This window comes from Geotrypetes seraphini, chromosome 3 (assembly GCF_902459505.1).
Source record: "Geotrypetes seraphini chromosome 3, aGeoSer1.1, whole genome shotgun sequence".
Lineage (NCBI taxonomy): Eukaryota > Metazoa > Chordata > Amphibia > Gymnophiona > Dermophiidae > Geotrypetes > Geotrypetes seraphini.
Genome location: NC_047086.1, coordinates 358175982 through 358196416, shown reverse-complemented (window position 1 = coordinate 358196416; position 20435 = coordinate 358175982). Strand labels below are relative to the sequence as shown.

General features: G+C 41.6%; 1 protein-coding gene across 11 annotated transcripts in view; it reads right to left on the bottom strand.

Moving 5' to 3' along the window:
- Positions 1–20435, bottom strand: part of MARK1 (microtubule affinity regulating kinase 1) — a 229325-nt gene that overhangs the window by 156073 nt on the left and 52817 nt on the right. For all 11 annotated transcript variants that reach the window (XM_033936869.1, XM_033936872.1, XM_033936868.1 and 8 more), the window contains one exon: positions 16894–16947. In XM_033936869.1, coding sequence (XP_033792760.1) covers positions 16894–16947 — 54 coding nt within the window. The remainder of the gene's footprint in view (positions 1–16893; positions 16948–20435) is intronic.

Genomic DNA, 20435 nt, shown 5'->3' with positions numbered 1-20435 from the left:
TCCACAAGGAGCTGCCACACTCACGTTACCCCTCTCCTCAGTCACTTCATTGGTTCCCCATCCATTTCTAAATACAATTCAAACTCCTCTTACTAACTTACAAGTGCATTCACTCTATAGCCCCTCAATACTTCTCATCACTTCTCTCCCCTTATGCTTACCCTCGTGAACTCCATTCATCAGATTAGTCCCTCTTATCTGTACCCTTCTCCTCCACTGCCAACTCAAAACTCCGTCCCTTCTTTCTTGACGTGCCTTATGCCTGGAACAGGCTACCAGAGTCACTATGTCATGCTCCATCTCTAGCAGTATTCAAATACAAGCTAAAAGCCCACTTTTTTTGAAGCTGCTTTCAATTCTTAACTCCCACGCACTGTCAGATACCTATACTCATCGTATAATTCCTTCTTCTAGAAACTCCCCAACCCTGGAGATGTCCTATCTATCCAAATTAGAATGTAAGCTCTTCTGAGCAGGGACAGTCTATTGAATGTTAAATATACAGCGCTGTCTATGCCTTTCAGTGCTATAGAAATGATAAACAGTAGTAGTAGTAGTAATAGAAGTAGTAGAAATATTGGAATAATTTCTTTGCAGTTGAGTCTGGGTTGACTTGGAGGAAGACAAGGTAGTCATACAATCCTCATGTTTCTTGACCTTTGTGTTGCTTTCCTATACGATCTCCAATACGCAAGAAATATCTTGTACATTGGCATCGAGATCAGAGATTCTGAGCCATGTTGCCTGCACATGGCAATGGATACTGCTGATGTGTGAGAAACATCAAAGGTGTCAAAGTGGAATGCACCGTGTATTTTCTGGTCTTTAGCAGATCATTTGAGAGAGATTGGAAGAAACTGAGGTGCTCTGAAGGAATATATTGTTCATAAAGAGACATCTTCTGAATAAGTGACTTTAGGTAAAATATCATATAAAATTGTAGTTCGATATACGGCTGACCAGCAATGAACTTTGGAACACTCTACACCCAAATTTATTGAGAATTCTGTCTTCTATTCCAGTTCTTGGAACTGTGTGCCTTTTTTTAAAGCAGATTCCACAACTAAGGACTGGTGTTGTAATTAGCTTATCAAAGCCTGGGCAAGATTGGATTTTATACAAGGTATTAAGTTTGCGTGGAGCAACTGGGGCAGAGAGTGGTGCTACCCAGTTTTTAAATAAAGACTCCTTCAATAAGTTATGAAGAGGTATCTTTATGCAGTTCTTAGGCCATTCCTTGTAATCCAAAGCGTTCATCAACTCCACTCAAGATTCTATTTCTGATTCCATATTTATTGGCAGAGCTTGCCCCATCTGTCTCATTAATTTAGTAAAAGACAGACTTTCCGGTGGGGACCTTCTTTGGAGAGGTAGAGAAGGATCTGAAGGTATACCATAGAACTTCTCTGCAGTGTTGTCGATGCAATCAGTGCCGGTACCGATGCTGAAGTTTTTGGATGCTGAGCATTGGCGTCAAGAGTCTCCAGCCATTTTTGATTTACCTGTTGACCCGAAAAGTTTCTTGTATTACAACTTCCTATCTTTAAGTGACTTCTTCTACAATTAAAAAAATCTTGCAGGAAATGTCTCTATGTTCTTGACCAAGGTTCTGAACACACCAGTTGTGTGGGTCTGCATTTGAAATGGTCCTGTGGCATTGCTCAAAGCCACTAGGAGCCTTGGACATCGAAGGAAAAACCGCTGATGCAAATCAAAGGACTGTATGGTCCAGGAAGGTCAAGTAAATGAGTAAACAGTAAACCGAAAAAGCATCAATGCTCCTGACCAGAAACCAGGTCAACAAGAGCCAGAAGGTCCGAAAAACCAATTCCATAAAATGGAAACATTTTTATATCAAACAAAAGAAAAAGAAAATACCTACCAAAATATGACAAAATGGAAGGAAAAAAAGAAACAGGAAGGCTCAAAAACATACAAGTTTGATGCGCTTAGAGAAATTCTAAGAAACAGTTTCTCAGCTCTGCAGAAACTGAGAACTGATGGTCCTGTGAGCTGACGTTGGGTGGGAAGGCACCAGCATGTGCGAGGTATGGACAGTCTTAAAGTTTTAGAGTTACAGTACACTTTTTGACTGTCCATGCATGCCATTCTGGTACTCCATAGATGACATCACCCACATGTGAGAATATGGTGTCCTCGGATAACAAAAATATTTGTTAAAACTTTTGTTTTAATCTTACCTAACCTTCCAACGTAAGTTGAAATCTTAGCAACAGACATTAGCAGATAATTGTTCTTGCCTTATCCTTGCCTCAAATAGCTCTTGCTTCAATTATCTTTACTATTAACTTGAGATCTGTAGCTATTAGTGGCAGAATTGCTTAATTAGCAGAGGTCACCATTTTATCTACTTTGACAGGATTCAAATCTATCAAAAGGATATATAACCTGTGAGCCACAAGTTTACACAGCCACAGCAAGCAGGAGTTTAAGACTGCAGCTATATCACAGACTTAACTATAAATACAACCAATCCTTCCTGCAGAAGGTAAATAACCCACTATGAAACTTTGTGGATTAATCACTCTTCACATTCTAATTCTTGATCTTTGGTTGACTCAATACAACCATTCTTATCTAGTGTTATATTTTTGTTTGTAATGTATTCTTTAAATTTTAACAATTGTACATCGCTCTGTGCTGAATCAGAAAAGACAATTCATTAAAATTAATACATTTTCCTGAGAGAAACTGGCAACCACAATTCCTGAGGTTGCAATCCAACTGGTTAAACAAAACTCAATGGGAATTGTTATCTTTTCCAAATCCAAGTTCAATTAAGGAAAGGTTTACAAAATGTTTTTATGCTGGTGAAAGTAAATTTCAGAACACTGCAAAAGGTCTTGAGGGATGCTCTACATAGTTTAAATAACAAATCCAAGGTAAAAAAAATCTATCAGTATAGAGATGGAGAAAGAAGGGAAGGCCAACAGAGAACCTAATGGTGGGGTGACACTTCTCAGCAGTAATTAATCAGTAAGGAGAAAGATGCATAGGAATAAGCACATCTTCTGCTGACAAACTCAAGTTTCAGAGTTATATGCACTGAAGGAAACATGCTGGTATAGAAAGCAGCCTCTTATTATTACGTAAGTGCTACTTTGGAGCAAAAATGTTGAAAGGCTATATAGAGTAATACATCAGGAATTCTAAATGGGGCAGAAATGTGTAGGATGGGACAGTGCTAAGTAAACTGAGAACAGAGAAACCACTTAGACATGCATATTTTATTACCAACTGCCTAAAACACTCCATGGTGTATAATCGCACAATAGTTCAATATATAGGCTGAATGAAAGTCTCTTATTATGTAACTGAAAGTATTATCACATCAAAAATTCAATTATCATACCCTGTTGAAAAAAAATCATCTAACCTCTTCTCTATCTCTTATTAAACAATCCCACACCTACATTTTTTAAGTCAAGTTCAAAAGCAGTATATAAAAGAAAACCATATATATATATATATATATATATATATACAGTGGTGCCTCGCAAAGCGAACGCCTCGCACAGCGAACGCTGCGCACAACGAACTTTATGTCTTGATTCGTACAACGGACTTCGTTTCACACAACGAAGTCCGGGGTTCCTGCGGGGTTGGATCGCAGCGGGGTTGGTCGAGCCGCGAGGGTAGTCTCCTTCTCCTTACCTGCCCTGTCGCAGCACACAGCCGAACGGAAATCTTCCCGATGTCAGCGCTGACGTCGGAGGGAGGGCTTAAGCAAAGCCCTCCCTTCCTCCGACGTCAGCGCTGACATCAGGAAGACTTCCGTTCGGCTGTGTGCGGCTGCGGCAGGGCAGGTAGGAAGAAGGCAATGGCGAACGAAAGAGGGGGGAGGGGGCGGTCCGCCCCGAAGAATGTGCACAGCTGGTCAGGTCCCCCGATCGACCGACAACAGGCCCGGCCGACAAACCTCCCTGCCCTGTAGCCGCGAATCTAAATTACCTCTTACAGCAGCTTCAATAATCCAGCTGCTGTAAGAAGGTAATTTAGATTCGCGGCTACAGGACAGGGAGATTTGTCCGACCGGGCCTGTTCTGTTGTCGGTCGGGTGCAAAAGCGCCACAAAGGTGGAGGCAGGGAGGGAGGAAAGGTGGAGTGGAGAAGAAAAGACGCTTAAGGGGGGAGAAGGCCGCTGAAAGCACATGTTGGAGCAGGGGATGAGAGGGAGGGAGAGAAGGGGAAATATTGGACAAGGGCAGAAGGGATGCTAAATCATAGGGTGACAGGCAGAGAGAACAACAGGAAAAAGAGTGGAAGCAATCTTGAACCCTGAGGGTGAGGGCAGAGAGAGGTGGTGAGATGATTGATCATGGGGAGAGGGACAAAAGGGAATAGAGATGGGATAGGAAGATAGTGGAAGTAAAAGGACAGGGAGATGTATGTTTTTAGATGTATCTAAATAAAAATAATAACAAAAAATTTATCTTTTTTATGTCATCTTAGCATATTTTATGCTGCAGAACGAATTATTTTTTTTTACATGTATTCCTATGGGAAAACGCGTTTCACATAACGAACGTTTCACATAACAAACTTGCTCCTGGAACCAATTAAGTTCGTTGTGTGAGGCACCACTGTATATGTTTGTGTGTATATATACAGTGTAACCTTGGTTTACGAGCATAATTCGTTCCAGAAGCATGCTCGTAAACCAAATTGCTCGTATATCAAAGCAAGTTTCCCCGAGATTGAGAGCGAGACCAGAAGGTTTTGAGCATGCGCAAATGCTCAAATAAAGTCCAGCCCAGCCCAAACCAGAAGAGGGAGGATCTCCAACGCACCGCCAAGCCCAGGCCGCGCCAGAAGAGGGAGGATCTTCGGACACTGGCACTGGTGCCAAGTCGGGGTAAAGGAAGTGTCATTGACGTGCTTGGGGGGGGGGGGAAGTAGGATCGCGGTGGAGGGGGAGCAACGCGAGTGGAGGGAGGATGCCGGTTCGCAGGGGGGGAAGCCGGATCGCGGGCAGGGGTATGGAGCAGCGTCGGATTCCTTAAGGGGGGAGAAGGGAGGATCTCCGACGCACCGCCCAGCCCATGCCGCGCCAGAAGAGGGAGGATCTTCGGGCATCGGCATTGGTGCCCAGTGGGGGGTAAGGGATGTCATTGCCGTGCTCGGGTGGGGATGTAGGATCGTGGGGGGGGGGGTAGACGCGAGCAGGGGGGGGATGCCGGATCGCTGGGGGGATGCCGGATCGCAGGGGGGGGGGGGCGCTTGTACAGCGAGGCAAGCTCGGTTTACGAGGCACCAAGTTTGCAAATGTTTTGCTCGTCTTGCAAAACACTCGCAAACCGGTGCACTCGTAAACCGAGGTACCACTGTGTATATATATATATATATATATATATATATATATATATATATATATATATATACATACACATATATATACACACTGACACTGTATATATACAGTAAAACCTTGGATTGCAAGTAACTTGGTATGCAAGTGTTTTACAAGACAAGCAAAACATTTTATTAAATTTTAACTTGATAAACAAGCAAGATATTGTAATACAAGTACATACAGAGTATACACATATCACATCATCATAATTGAGATTCACTCTCTGACACTGCAGGAGTATAGTGACTGTTCTAAACAAGCAAGGTTTCACAATACGAGTACATACTGTATTCACGCGTCACATCGTCACAACTGACCCAATGGTTCTTCTCTCTCTGACACTGCAAGAGTGCAGTGACTGTTCTAAACGAGCGAGGTCTTGCAATACCAGTACATACAGTATTTTGTATTAAAGTTTGTAGGTTGTAGGACAAATCGTCTGAGTTTCCATTATTTCTTATGGGAAAATTTGCTTTGATATAAGAGTGTCTTCAGAATGAATTATGCTCGCAAACCAAAGTTTTACTTTATATAATAAATTTAAAAGTTCATGAAATAATACAATTAAGAATCATATTTACATACAAGCACAGGCTTTGATTCTTCTGGTAATTCTTTAATCTTTTGAAGTCTAGCAAAATAGTTACCATTCTATGTCAAACACTCTACTGACAAGATTTTCCACAGAATGGCACAATTCTCTTAAGTCTCCAGTTTCTGTGATTAGCAATAACAGAGATACAAAAAATAATAATAATAATTTCATAACAAAGTAAACATGCATCATTGTCTCTGGGGCAAATTGCTACCTTCTCCACAAGAAACCAAAGGACACAGAGGGATCCTATTTTCATCATGTCTATGTTGACATATAGCATATGAAACCTCTCACTACTAGCATTTGGATCCCCTGGAAAAACTGAGCTGATTTGTCTATTTTGGGAGACAAACAGAGTATAATTTTTCAGTCCAAATAGCATTTATCATCCAGTATCCAAAATATTATTACTGTGGGCGTCCAAGAGCTCTGAATGGCTCTATACCTGATTTTTTTTTTGAGTATCAGTGTAATTTGATTCTCTTTGCTGTGACAGTGAATGCTAACAGTTGCTTACATTGTTAATTCAATTATTACAGGCCTCAAATAAATGCCATACTCACACATAGGCAAAGAATGTCAATTCCCTGAGCCCCCTTGCATGTTAATCTATGCCCTCAAAGAGGTCCTAAGTCAGAGGACAGACAGGCCCCTGCTAAAGCCTGGGCTCTATACTGCAGCAGCTCTCCCACCAACCACCTCACTAGACCAGCAGGTCAGGGTGCTTCATAATCCAAAAACATCAGTCAACAGGGACTTGGGTACACTGTTAAAAGTGCAGTGGACAAAGCTGCACCGACAAAAACGCACCGGACATATAAGGCAGTAGGTTAACTCTGAACTATAAACGATTATGATATGCCACAAGTGAGGGTACTGTACAAGGGAAAGGGGAATCTTAAATAAGTTAAATATTGTTAGCAATACTTTGGTTATCTAATATAATAAAGAGCTAGCCGCGCATGCGCACTCCTATTTGCGTGTTCTGTGCGCTGTAGGTATGTGGCCGAAGGAGTGCGCATGCGCGCTAATACGTCACCAGCCTATCGCCTCCACAAGCCGGACCGCAGCCAGACGACGATCTCCGTTCCTCCTTTGCCGCACACCCCCTTCTCTTCCCGCGGGCCCGAATGGCGATTCCAGCAGTGTGTGCATCACACGCTGCTTCGGGCCCTTCTACTGCCCTGATTTGCTCTGCTGCGTTTCTGATGATGTCATCAGGGACGTGCCAGAGTAAATCAGGGCAGTAGAAGGACCCAAAGCAGCGTGTGGAGACTGATGCAAGCGCTGCTGGAATCACCACCTATGTAGTCCGGACCGCGGGAAGGGAAAGGGGGGGGTAGAGGAAACGCTAATGCTGCTGCACAGGGAACTGGGGGGGAGGGAAATGGAGGGAGAGGGAATGCTGCTTTGGACAGACAGACAGAGGGAGGAAGGGAGACAGAAAGAAAAGAAAAAAGACACAGGGGCAGGGAGATACACAGAAAGACAGACAGGCAAAGGGGGCCAGGGACAGAGACAGACAGAAAGGACAGCGGGAGCCGCGTCAGGAGGAGTGCAGGATGCGGCAGTGGGAACTTTTCCAATGGGTGCAACTGGGCGGCTGTCGGGAACCTCTGATCAGGGGCAGAGCAAGGTAAGAGTATCATAGGGATAAGAAGGAGGAGGGAGGATAAAAAAGGAAGGGATGCCTACTGCTGGACAGGGGGAGAAGGAAAGAGATGCTGATGGACTGGGGAGGTGAAGAAAAAGGAACGGAGGACTAATGTTGGACAGGGGGAGAAGGAAACAGGTGCTGCTGGACAGGGGGGAGGTAAAACAAAGGGAGAAGGGCTGCTGCTGCATAAGGAGAGCAGTGAAAGGGTGGTGGTGGACACAGTGGAGGTAAAAGGAAGGGAAAATGGACAGGGGGAGCAGGCAAGAGGTGGTGATGGACAGCCAAGGAAAAAGAAAGGCAGAAAGAAAGAAAGCGGCTAAGGAGAGAGAGAGAAAGAAAGAAAGACAGACACATACATATGTTCTAGCACCCGTTAATGTAACGGGCTTAAAGACTAGTACCATATATTGTCCCAAGACTCCATCAGATTTAACTGCCTATAAGTGGCTACCATAATGGCATGACAGAATGGTGGGTGCAACTCTGGCTGCCTTGTTGGGCAGACTGAATATACAGTACTGTGATCTTTCCTGCTATCATTTTCAGCATTTTTGTGTTATGCTTCTATTAACAACTACAGTGCTGTATTCAATAGCTTTCAAGCACAAGGTCTTAAACATTTGAATATCCGTCACTAGTCTGATATGTGCTCTTAGGAAGGTACAAGGAATGAACTCAATCAGACCTAGCAATAAATACTGTATTTGTGCCTTCGATAAAACTTTTTACCCTTACCACTAGATTCTCCCTCCTCACCCCTTAGTGACCTGCTATCTTTGTCTGAACCTAGTGAGCACTAAATAATTAATTTAAAGCACTGTTTAACAGAGAAAGAAATGAACTGGATAAAGGAACACATGCACCCATGTCACAATTGCCAAACCATTAGAAAACTAAGTCATTAAGCTCTCATGATTACCACTTTATCATTGCATTCAGGAATATTTACCAAGTAAAAAAAATAAAAAAGTTACTAATGCTTGCTGTCAATAGCATCTATCTAGCCACAAAGAAACCTAGCAGCTGTTTACAGTTTTATGAAGCTTGATAAAATATGATCCATTTTCATCCTTTTTTTATTCCCTATTCTCTGGAAGTATGCATTGGAAAATGACACTCCTAGGGGAGGGAAGGGGGCATTTCTCAGGCTCGGTTCAGAGACACACTAAATAATAAATAAAGGTACCAAAAAGCCACCAAATGTTCATTTCCCTTTTCATCAAGAATTTTCTTGCAACATGCAAGTGTAAACCACTATTTAACAGGAACTGATATAGACACAATGCCATTTCGTGATGGGGTGACAACATTTTTGTATGTTAGGTGCCAATGACTCGGGTTCGAGCCTAAGTGACTTGATGAGATAAAGATCCAAAAAGAGGTCGGTCTACTGCTAGTCCAACAAGGTCCTCCAGCATCATTCCCATAGTTGTTGGCAACGTGTCCAGCCAACTAGTTGCAGGTCTCCATCTTCGTCTAGTTCTTTCAATCTTCCCAAACATGATGTCCTTTTCCAATGATCTTTCTCTTCTCACAATATGACCAAAATAAGACAGTTGTAACTTCATCCTGTGGGCTTCACTTCCAAAATCAATTTGTTAGTTCTTTTGGCAGTCCACGGTACACATAAAATCCTCCAGCACCCAAAGTTCAAATGAGTCAATCTTCTTTCTATCTTGCTTCCTTAATGTCCAACTTTCATATCCATAATTGAGCACTGAGAAAATGAGTGTATATACCAGCCTGATCTTCATTTTACCTTCAATTGAGACATTTTTTATCCTCTCAGGGCTGGCTGACAGTCAATCCAGTGCCTTTGGAACATTAGGAAAATATGTGGCTAGGCCTGGGGACAATGCCTAGGCCTCTCTCTGTACAGTATAGATATATCCAGGGTTTGGATGTTTCTAAACTCTCTTATATAGATCAATGGGAACGGGCCTTAGTTCTGACTCTTACTACTACAAGACTGGTCCACAATTTATTTGGAAATTAAAAAAGCTTCTGTATAAGTGTGTACAAGAGAATGCTTATAAAATAGTCGATTGAAGCAAATGTTTTCCTCAGTTTCTGATAGGTTTTGGCGCTGCGAGGTTGAAAGGGGTACTTTTTTGTATGTTTGATGATCCTGTATTTTAATACAACACTTTTAGTTGCAGGTGGGGACGATGCTGTCTAAAATGTTGACAGATTCTATTACTATGACTCCCCTAACATGCTTATTGGGATTACACAATGCTGGGCGGACGGCCTACCAACAGTCAGTGAAGTGTCTGGGATTGGCTGTTGCTAAATGCTTTATCATTAAATTTTGAAAGCAAGCTGTTTGTCTGCCGTTGGATGCCTGGATATCCCGCTTCAGACTGTTAGTAGCAGTGGCGTACCTAGCATATGTGACACCTGGGGCCCATCATTTTTTGACACTCTCCCCACATCTGTACGAAAAACATGATTTTTAGTAACAAGCCACACGTCACACATGAGTACCTAGGAAAAGGCAGCATCTGACATACTGCAGTGAGCAGTACAACAGCAATACACCCATTATAAAACTAAACAAGCCAGACTAGTACAGATCAATCCTGCAGTCAATCCTAACAAAAAACCATGTCTTTCGAACACACAGAACACAGAAAACAACTTCGCCTAGTATGGAATATATAATCACAAACTAACCCCTCCCTCTTTTACAAAACTGTAATGTGGATTTTAGCCACGGTGGTAACAGCTCTGACGCTCATAGAATTCTGAGCATCAGAGCTGCTACCACCACGGCTGGCGCTAAAAAACGTTCCACAGTTTTGTAAAAGGATAGATAAAATAGAAATACATAGACAAAAGTTAAATTGAACCAGTAAGAAGCTGTACTCTGCTTACAGTGCACCACAGAAACAGTGACACATGTCTCCAAAAGCAATAAATAAATAGAAATTTTTTTTCTATCTTTGTCTTCTGTGGTTTCTGCTTTCCTCATCTTCTTGTAACTCTCTTCCTTCCATCCACTGTCTGCCGTCTCTCTTTCCCTATATGGCATCTTCTCTCCTTCTGTACCCCTTCCAGAAACTGTATGCCTCCCCCTTCCATCTCTCCTTTCACCCCCATTGGCCTGGCATCTCTCTCCTCTCCTTCCTTCTCCCACATCTTTCCTCTGCAATCCCTTTCCCTTTTTTCCCTCATTTTCCTTTTCAATTTATTTTCTGTGTCTGTCTAGATTACATTCTTACTATCCTCTCATCAATGTCCTTTTTTACTGTCTACCTAAAGCTTGCCACCTGTTTCTCTCACCCCTCCAGTGTTTCCCTAACTCAATCCTTTTCTCCCCATCATGTGCCCTCCTTTTATTTATCCCCTCCTTCCATCATGTACCCTTTCTCCAATCCTTCCATCTAGTATCTTCTCCTCTATCTGTCCACTTCCATCCAGCATCTGCTCCCCTCTTTCTCTCCTCTCATTTCCTTTCTGCATTTGCTCCCTTATCTCTCCCATCTGCACTTCCATCCAGCATAGGCTCCCCACTACCATCCAATGTCTGCCCTTTCTCTCGCCATCCACCCCTCTTCAATCAGCATCTGCCCCCTTTCTTTCCCTCCAATATCCTTCCCCCTTATGTCTCTCCCCTTTCTCTGTACATCAATTCCATCAGCACCACCCTTCCATACCACTGCCCCCCTTTCTTTTCCTCCACCACTCTTCCATTCCAGCAGTCCTGCTCCTTTCTCTCCCTTCATGCAGCAAGGTCCCACGATGACTGTAGCTGCCAGCTGCCATTCCAGCCCACTCCGACGTACTTGCTCTGGAGCGGACTCAGCAGCTGCATGCTGGAAGGTCCCGCGATGACACGTCTGCCGACTCTGTTCCAGAAGAAGTAAGTTACGTCGGAGTGGATGGACCTGGCAGACGCAAAGTCCCGCAATGACTGCGTCTGCCGGGTCCACCCCCTCCGACGTAACTTACTTCTTCTGGAGCAGAGCCAGCAGACGAGTCATCACGGGACCTTCCTGCACCTCAGCGCAGCTGCCTACTCTGCTGCAGAGAAAGTAAGCCAGAAGTAACGTGACCATTTATTTTTTTCATCAAAAGGGGACATCTATTAATTGACTGTGTATCCTTTCTTTATTTCTGCACTCAGGTCCAATAATTGTCCCTTTCTATTCCCTCCCTCCTTGCTTCCCATGTCCTTAGTGCCCCCAGTGCAGTCGATTTCAACAATCTCTGCAAATACTGACAACTGCAAAAACTCACCAGCAACTGCTATATCAAGGAAAGAAAATCTTATTTGATCCCAACCTTGCAAAAACCATGGCTACTCACAGAAAGCATTTTTTATAACTATGGCAAGATTTAAAAGATATTGGTGCCAAGTTTGGCCTCCTGTATCCTGTGCATATGAAGATTACTCCAAACAATTGTACCACCACCTATACCGATCCAGCTGAACTTCAGAAATTCGTCGACTCCATTAAGATACAATAAACTACTCTCATCTACTAAGTGATATGATTTTATGGATGAATTTTTATGAGTATTTGTCTCCTATGCTATTGAGGCATTGCCTTTATTTTTAACTGTTTGCCTTTTGTTGATGGTACTCACTTCATTTGCGATCTCTAATAGCGGATATAAGCACACCCTTTGTATTCTTGATATCGTCATATCCCTGGATTTTTTCAGAGATGTACTTTTCTGGTTTTTGTTTTCTCAGGAATATCTATATACTTTTATGCCAGTTTATTCAGGTCTTTGCATCTCTGTACATCAGTACTGTTCACCTTAAATCACTGTTTGTCTGTGGTTTTCTAATACATTGTACTTTTATTATTATCAATAACCCAAATGCAGGATTTACATATTATTTATTTTAAGAATATAAAAATAGCCTTACTGGATCAGACCAATGGTCCATCTAGCCCAGTGTTTCTCAACATGCAGTACGCATACCCCTAGGGGTATGTGAGCAGCTTGTCGGGGATACAAAGCATGGGTCCCCCCCCCTTCCTCCAGTCACATGCCCCCCTCCACCGAAAATCCTTCTCATCCACGCACTCGGGAAGGTCCTGTCGGTTCCACCCACTTTGACACATTTGCCTCAGAAGAGCAGTACCAACAGGGCCTCACAAGCGATAAGACAAAAGAGGGAGAGCTCTTCATCGCTGGAGTTAGCATGGTGTTACCCAGATTGTGGCGTCAGCCAGGGTGGCCCCATAGTCTGGGCAACACCAAGCTAACTCAAGCAATGAAGAGCCTGCCATCCCGCTGCTACCCTCCCCCTGCCTGTCAGGAAGTCCAGAGTCTGGTATACCAGAGTTTCTCAACTTCTTCAAGCCAAGTACCCCCTAAGTCTAACAAATATCAACTGAGTACCCCCACCCAAGCTCCATCCCAGACCTGCCTAGGCTCCACTCCAGACTGACCCAAGCTCTTCCTCTGACCCCACCCCCATAATAATAGTAATAATTGTAATGCAATTTCTTCCATTCATTTTTCATATATACACCCAATATAATCTTATTATAGCAGACCCTCAATATTCGTGGGGCTTAGGGGCAGAGGCGGCTCGCGAATAGGGAAAATCGCAAATAATTTTTTGGGCCAGCTCTGACCCACCCCTCACCTCCCTCCTGCGTCCCCAGTGGTCTAGTAGTGACGCGGGACAGGAGCGATCTTCCTACGCTCCTGCCCCGTGCAGAGCCATCATCAAAATGGCTGCCATGAGTTCCCGTTGTAGTCTCGAGACTACAACGGGAACTCACAGCAGCCATTTTGATGACGGCTCTGCACGGGGCAGGAGCGTAGGAAGATCGCTCCTGTCCCGGGTCATTGCTAAACCACTAGGTAAGGTCTGGGGGATGTCCGGGGTAGCGCTTCTGCATTGAAAGCAAGGGACAAAAAAATTGTGAATAACTGAATTTACGAGGGGAAACATGAATCGGGAGGGGGAGCTGTAATACATAACTGTAACCACAAAATTAAAAAACACAAAGCACACACTGTACACAGAGAAAATGTTAATTATCATTTATACAGTATTCAGTTGTTTTTTCAAAAAAGTTCTACTGTATTTGATCAGCTTCCCTCTCATTGTGAGCAACTGTCAGTACTCCAACCCTGTCATACTGGATTTAGAAATCACGTTTAAGAAATTACTGAAGAGGCATTTATTTTGCATGATGAAATATGGGCATTAAGAAACTTGCATTTGTGAAAGCGCTGGTCGCTTACCTTGCTTGTTTTATATATATTTTATGTTTTTTATTGTGTATGTTTATATTGCGAGCTGCCTTGGGAAGGCGGGTTATAAATAAAATAAAACAAAAACAAACAAAACAATAGCACAGAAACTATTGTCACAGCTCTTGTAAGTTATCGTCACACTTTTCTAGATGGAAGCAACACTCAGGGCTCTTTTTACAAAGCCGCGCTAGGGCCTTAATGCACGGAATAGCGTGTGCTAAATTAACCCGTGCGCTAGCCGCTACCGCCTCTTTTTGAGCAGGTGGTAGATTTTCGGCTAGCGCACACTATAGCACATGCTAATCCGGCGCGTGCACTTAAACACAGCGCACCTTCGTAAAAGGAGCCCTCAGTTTAGTCATGCATCCCCTTCTCCTATCAGTCTGCTGAGTTTTGTTCCGTCATGGTTTACATCATATCTCACGGATTGCTTTTTTATGGTAACAAATCCATCCTCCAGGCTCTAACACCACTTTTAATACCTCTTTGAGTCCACTCTAATACTAGACCATAGCATTAAAAAAAATTTCTATGAAAATGATATCCTCCTTATCTTTCTCACCTCTCCATTTCATCCCAATCTCAGCCACCTTCAGAAGCGTGTCAATAACCTAGCAAACTGTCTTGGTTTGAATATATTGGTACTTATGTATAAAGCCTAAATGGAGGAAAAGATCTCAGATACACCACTTAGGGAACATGTATGGTTCTCCCTAAAATATTTGTGGTATTAAATTTCTTTCATTGATGAAAAACCTCCATCCTATCCTAAATTTCTAATCATTAATAATATATAATATTTTAGTATTTTATCATTTTCTTTTTCTTAAATTAATGATAGCTTGTAAAACAGTGTTTGAATGAATTTGAACACAGGGGCCACCAATAATTCAACATATGATACTCAAACAAGGCTCCCTTAAATATATCATAAGCAAATGCAGAAAAAAGACAAACACTTATCTGCAATTGATGAATCAAAATGCACAACGGAGAATAAAAAATCTCTGAACGCTCTCAAAGTCCGCACTACATAAAGTGCTTAGTGTAGTGCGGACTTTGAGAGCGTTCAGAGATTTTTTTATGCTCCGTTGTGCATTTTGATTCATCAATTGCAGATAAGTGTTTGTCTTTTTTCTGCATTTGCTTATGATATATTTAAGGGAGCCTTGTTTGAGTATCATACGTTGAATTATTGGTGGCCCCTGTGTTCAAATTCATTCAAATACTGTTTTACATGCTATCATTAATTTAAGAAAATGATAAAATACTAAAAAATTATATATTATTAATGATTAGCAATTTAGGATAGGATGGTGGTTTTTCATCAATGAAAGAAATCTAACACCACAAATATTTTAGGGAGAACCATACATGTTCCCTAAGTGGTGTATCTGAGATCTTTTCCTCCATTCAGGCTTTATACTTAAGTATCAACTTGTTGTGGTACTAGTCTTTTGATTGTTGATATATATCTTTTACCATTCTTTTTTGAATATGTTGGCCCTCAACCTGGCCAAAACTATCACTTCCTGGATTACTGAATACCACCCTGAACCATCTCTTTTTCCGCATCTCTTCGATACACCTTTACCATCTGTGGAGTCCTTCTACAACCTTGATGTTACATTAAATTCAAACCTAACATTTGATTTACACATTTATTAACATAATAGCATAGTAAATGACGGCAGATAAAGACCTGAATGATCCATCCAGTCTGCCCAACCATACACGCTCTATAAATTAATGATTTAATTTAAATGGTCCTTTTTCTTAGATATTTCTTGGCCAGAAACCCAGAGCTCTGCCCGGTACTGTGCTTAGGTTCTATCTCTGGAGTCTCTGTCAAAACTCACTCCAGCCCATCTAAACCATCCCAGCCGTCGAAGCCCTCCATAATCCATTCTCAACTTAATGGTCATATATGGGATACAGACCATGCAAGTCTGCCCAGTACTGGCCTTAGTTCTTCAATATATACCCAGTTGAAGCCTGTGCCATTCGAAAATTTCCCAAGTTACTAAATTCAGATTTCTTTCTTTGAGGAGACTTTGGTCTATTCGGAGTTATTTAGATTTTTCTGCACTTCATACACTGATACAAGCATTTGTAATATCCAGACTTAATTACTGTAAACCTATATACTCTGTTATTGCTAAGACCTTGCTTTGCAGACTCCAAACCATTCAAAACTTGGCTGCTCACCTTCTTTGCAGTGCCCGAAGGTTTAATTGAGTCTCTCCTCTTCTAGCCAAACTCCACTGGCTCCTGTTTATTTCCATTCTCTATTCAAAATCCTCTGTCTCACACAAAGCCCTCCACACCTAGGCTTTTCATCCTCTCTCTTTTCTCTGACCATTCCCTACACATCAAATCAATTCCTTAGATCACTCGATGCTCATCATTTTATTCTACCCCTCTCAAGAAGGCACAATATAGGATTACTAAGTCTTAAGCATTCTTCTTCATTGCCCCAAAGTTTTGGAATGACCTGTCTCCCTTGATTAGATCTGAAAGCTCATTTTGCAAATTGAAGACTTTATTTTTAAAAAAACTCTTTTTTAATTTAAATTTGGCATTTGGCCCCTCTGCCTCATCAGGCTAGCCTGTCAGTTGCAGTCTTACCATAATCATTACTGTTTCCCTCCCTCTCAGCCCTGCCCCCTTGCCCCCTCCCCTTTGTATGAATGTTTTCTGTCCAATTTATTATTGGGTTCCTTTCATTTTATTGTTTATAGATTTTTATTGCACATCGTTATGTACAATGAGTTTGTAATGGCAGTATATCAAAGATTTTAATAAATTATAATATAGACATTGTAACCAAACTTAGCACTATGATGGGAAATAAAAGAAAAAGGAAGGATTCAGTAAAATACACTGGAAACAAAGAGAATACACTCATGATATCTAACCAAGCTAAGGGGGAAGAAAGGAAGGGCTAAATATTTAAGATGGATCCCCATGGATGAAGGAAAGAGATGCCAAACTTTCATTTATCAAAAATTGCTCAGAAGAAAAGAATCTTACCTTTTGTAGACTGGTTGGATTTAGTTGTGTTTTATCTATTATTTTCACAGCAACCTGAAAATAAATATTTTCCATCACTGATGCATTTCAAATTCAATGGAAATATGAAAATTTCAGTCAATGAACATGAGGTTTTTGTGAGCCAGAAAAACATGCAACACATATCTTTTCAAAGAACAGCATTAAAAATTGCATCAAGAACAAGTACAACTATAAAGAATGAAGTAAGAAAGCATTTGTTTGCACAAATTAACACAGATATTCTCTACATTTAGTATGCAATAAACAGATTTTGCCATCATCACTTAAGGCCGTTCCACCAGCTTCAGAGGTTTGAAATGTTTCATACAGTGTTAGTTAAACAGCTAGATTGTACAGGCTGTTTTCTTGTACCAGAGTCAAGGTAGCTTTCAGTCCTCTTGGCACCAGCTTGTTCCTGACAAACAAGCATGAATTCACATCAGCAAATAAGAAAAGGGTTGTAGTCACCACCATAGACTCAAAAGCTGAAAGTGACTAAATTTCCATTTCCTTTCCTTGAGTCCTCTCATACCAGTGTGAATAAATGGGCCATATTCTTTTTCTACCAGCAGATGGAGGTAGAGATACTGATTTCCCAGTGGCATGACCATTACATAGGCTGGTGTCTTCTGGAATTCTCCAGCATGCTCTTGCCAAATTAGAGTAAAGTCCAATGTACCACACCCGCACCCCATCTGATCATTGCAGCATAGAATTTTAAGGCATGTCTACATACACCAATAGAGAGAGAAAGCTTAGAATTCAATGAGTCAATTAAAATTGAAGTCTTCAAGGATGGGTCCAAGACTGGTATGGCATGACTCAAGGAAAGGAAATTAACAGGTATGACTAAATTTCAACTTCCTTATTGTCTGTGCCATACCAGACTGAACAAGTGGGATGTACCAAATAGAACTGTACCAGGAGGAAGAAGATGAGGCCTCTGGTGAGAACATTTTACAAAAGAATGAACCGATGACCAGATCTCTGCCCTAAAGTTATCTTACATTACATTAGTGATTTTTATTCCGCCATTACCTTGTGGTTCAAAGTGGATTACAGAAGAGGATTTCTGGACATGTCCAGAGGTGTTACAGAGAGCGGGTTGCTTCAGAGGTTTGAAATGTTTCATACAGTGTTAGTTAAACAGCTAGATTGTACAGGCTGTTTTCTTGTACCAGAGTCAAGGTAGCTTTCAGTCCTCTTGGCACCAGCTTGTTCCTGACAAACATAAACCACTTTAATTCAAAGAGCAACAGAAGATTTTGGAAGCCAGAAGACCTTCCATGGGCCATGGAAAAACACAAATAAATTATTTGCAATGTAGAGGAATTTGTTTCCTGTAAATAACAGAGTAGAATTCTCCAGACAGCAAGTCTGTGGAGTCTTTAGGACTGAGCCTCTGAACCTCACTCCAGAAAGGAGAACAAAGAAACCTCCTGAATTAGAGAAATCACCTATGGTAGAAAATTGTGTGTGGAATGACTGGAGGACACAGTGTCTTCCAAGAAAGAGACATATGGGATACAGCAAGTTAAGGCTTGCAGCTCCAACACCCTCCTCACTGACACTATCGCCACTAAGAAGACTGTCTTCAGCATGAAGTCCTTCAAGGAGGCCACCTTAAATGACTCAAGACAGCCCTAATAGTACAATGAGGACTAGACATATTCCATGAGGACAGGCTTGGCTTAATCGGGGGTGCAAGTGTGTAATCCCCCCCCCCTTTCTAAGCACACAATATCCATATATGTCACCAACAAAATCACAAAGATCTTTCCCCTGCAACAAGCAAATGCTGCAATCGGAACCTTCAAGCTTTCCAATACTCAGAGACTCTCCAAACCCAGACATATGCCAATAAGGTGGATTATTGTATGGGTCTTCAGGAGGGCAACTATCATAAAAATCCCCAATCTATGAGGCACTGCCTCTCAAAGGCCAGAATGGAACCACAAGGGATCAAGATCCTCCATATCCACTGGGCCCTGCCTCAGAAGGTCGGCCCCTGGGGGGCAGAAGTAGTGACTTTGCAACCAGATAAATAAGATCTTATAACCATGGCTTCCAGACTCACTCATTCTACCATAAATGATTTCCTCATTCCACCAAAATCGAGAGGTTTCTTTCTCCTCTTTTCTGGAATGAGGTTCAAAGGTTCAATCTAAGACTCCACAGATTGGATGCCTGGAGAATTTTACTCAGTTATCTACCTGCAAACAATTTATTTGTGTTTTCCCATGGCCAATGGAAGGACTTCCGATTTCCAAAACTTCTTTTGCTCATTGGAACAAAGCAGCTAAGGTGGCTTACCTTTGTCAGGAATAAGCAGGTGCTGAAAGGACCTAAAGCTTGTGTGACTGAGGAACAAGCAACCAGCCTAGACAGTCTAGCTTGAAGATATCTTCAGGACAGAATATTTTATATTCTCTGAATCCTCCTCCTCCTCCTGGTGCAGTTCTGCTGGGGTACATCTCACTTGTTCAGTCTGCTATGGCACAGACAATAAGGAAGTTGAAATTTAGTTATACCTGCTAATTTCCTTTCCTTGAGTTGTGCCATACAAGTCTTGAACCCACTCTTGAAGACTTCAGTTTTAATCAACTGATTGAATTCTCTGCTCTCTCTCTCTCTCTAGTAGCTCTCAAGGCTTAAAATTCTATACTGCAGTGGTCAGAAGGTGCATGGGTGTGGTATACTTGACCTTACTCTGATTTGGCAAGATCATACTAAAGAATTCCTGACGACACCAGACATAATGTAGAAAGATTTACATAACAATGAACTTGTTATGAACTCAAAAATTCTGAAAACTATTGGAGTACAATCCCTGTTATTCCAATAGATGCCAGTGTTCTAGTAATATGTCATGATCAACCATTTCAATTGCAGAAGACATCCTGATGCATCAACAATGCACTATTGCCTTAATTTAGCACCATATGAAGTGCTAAAATATTTTCTAAAGACATATTGTTGGGAACTAAGATGTTAAATCTCTCCAAATAACTCTGTAGATGGTCTGCTACAGTTTATTCAGTTAATTTAGTTAGAAAAGGCATACTTGCCACTGGTCTGTAGTTAGAACATTGATCAAGTGGTTTAAAAGAATCTTTCACTAGAAGAGTCAACATAATATTGCAAATTTTGATGGAAATATACCTTGTTTGAAAATGAAATTCAGATTAGTCAACCATAAAATTACTTCATGGAGGTAGATATTTAAATAATGCAGTTGAACAAGGGTCAAACTCACAAAAGTCCTTACCAAATTCATTGGACAAATAGAATCAATCTATTTTTTTCTTGTATGCTTAATTGAAAGACTAGTTAAAAAAAGATTCTAGAGGTGATCCACTGGGATATCAGATAAAGAATCCATAGATGGCAAATCTATCTCCATTTCTATTGTCAAAACATTTTGAAATTGTGCTCTTATTTGAATCTTCTGGTGAAAAAAAAAACATTTGCCAGTCGAGCTGCACAGGATCCTGATAGAAAAGGGAAACAATCCACTTATT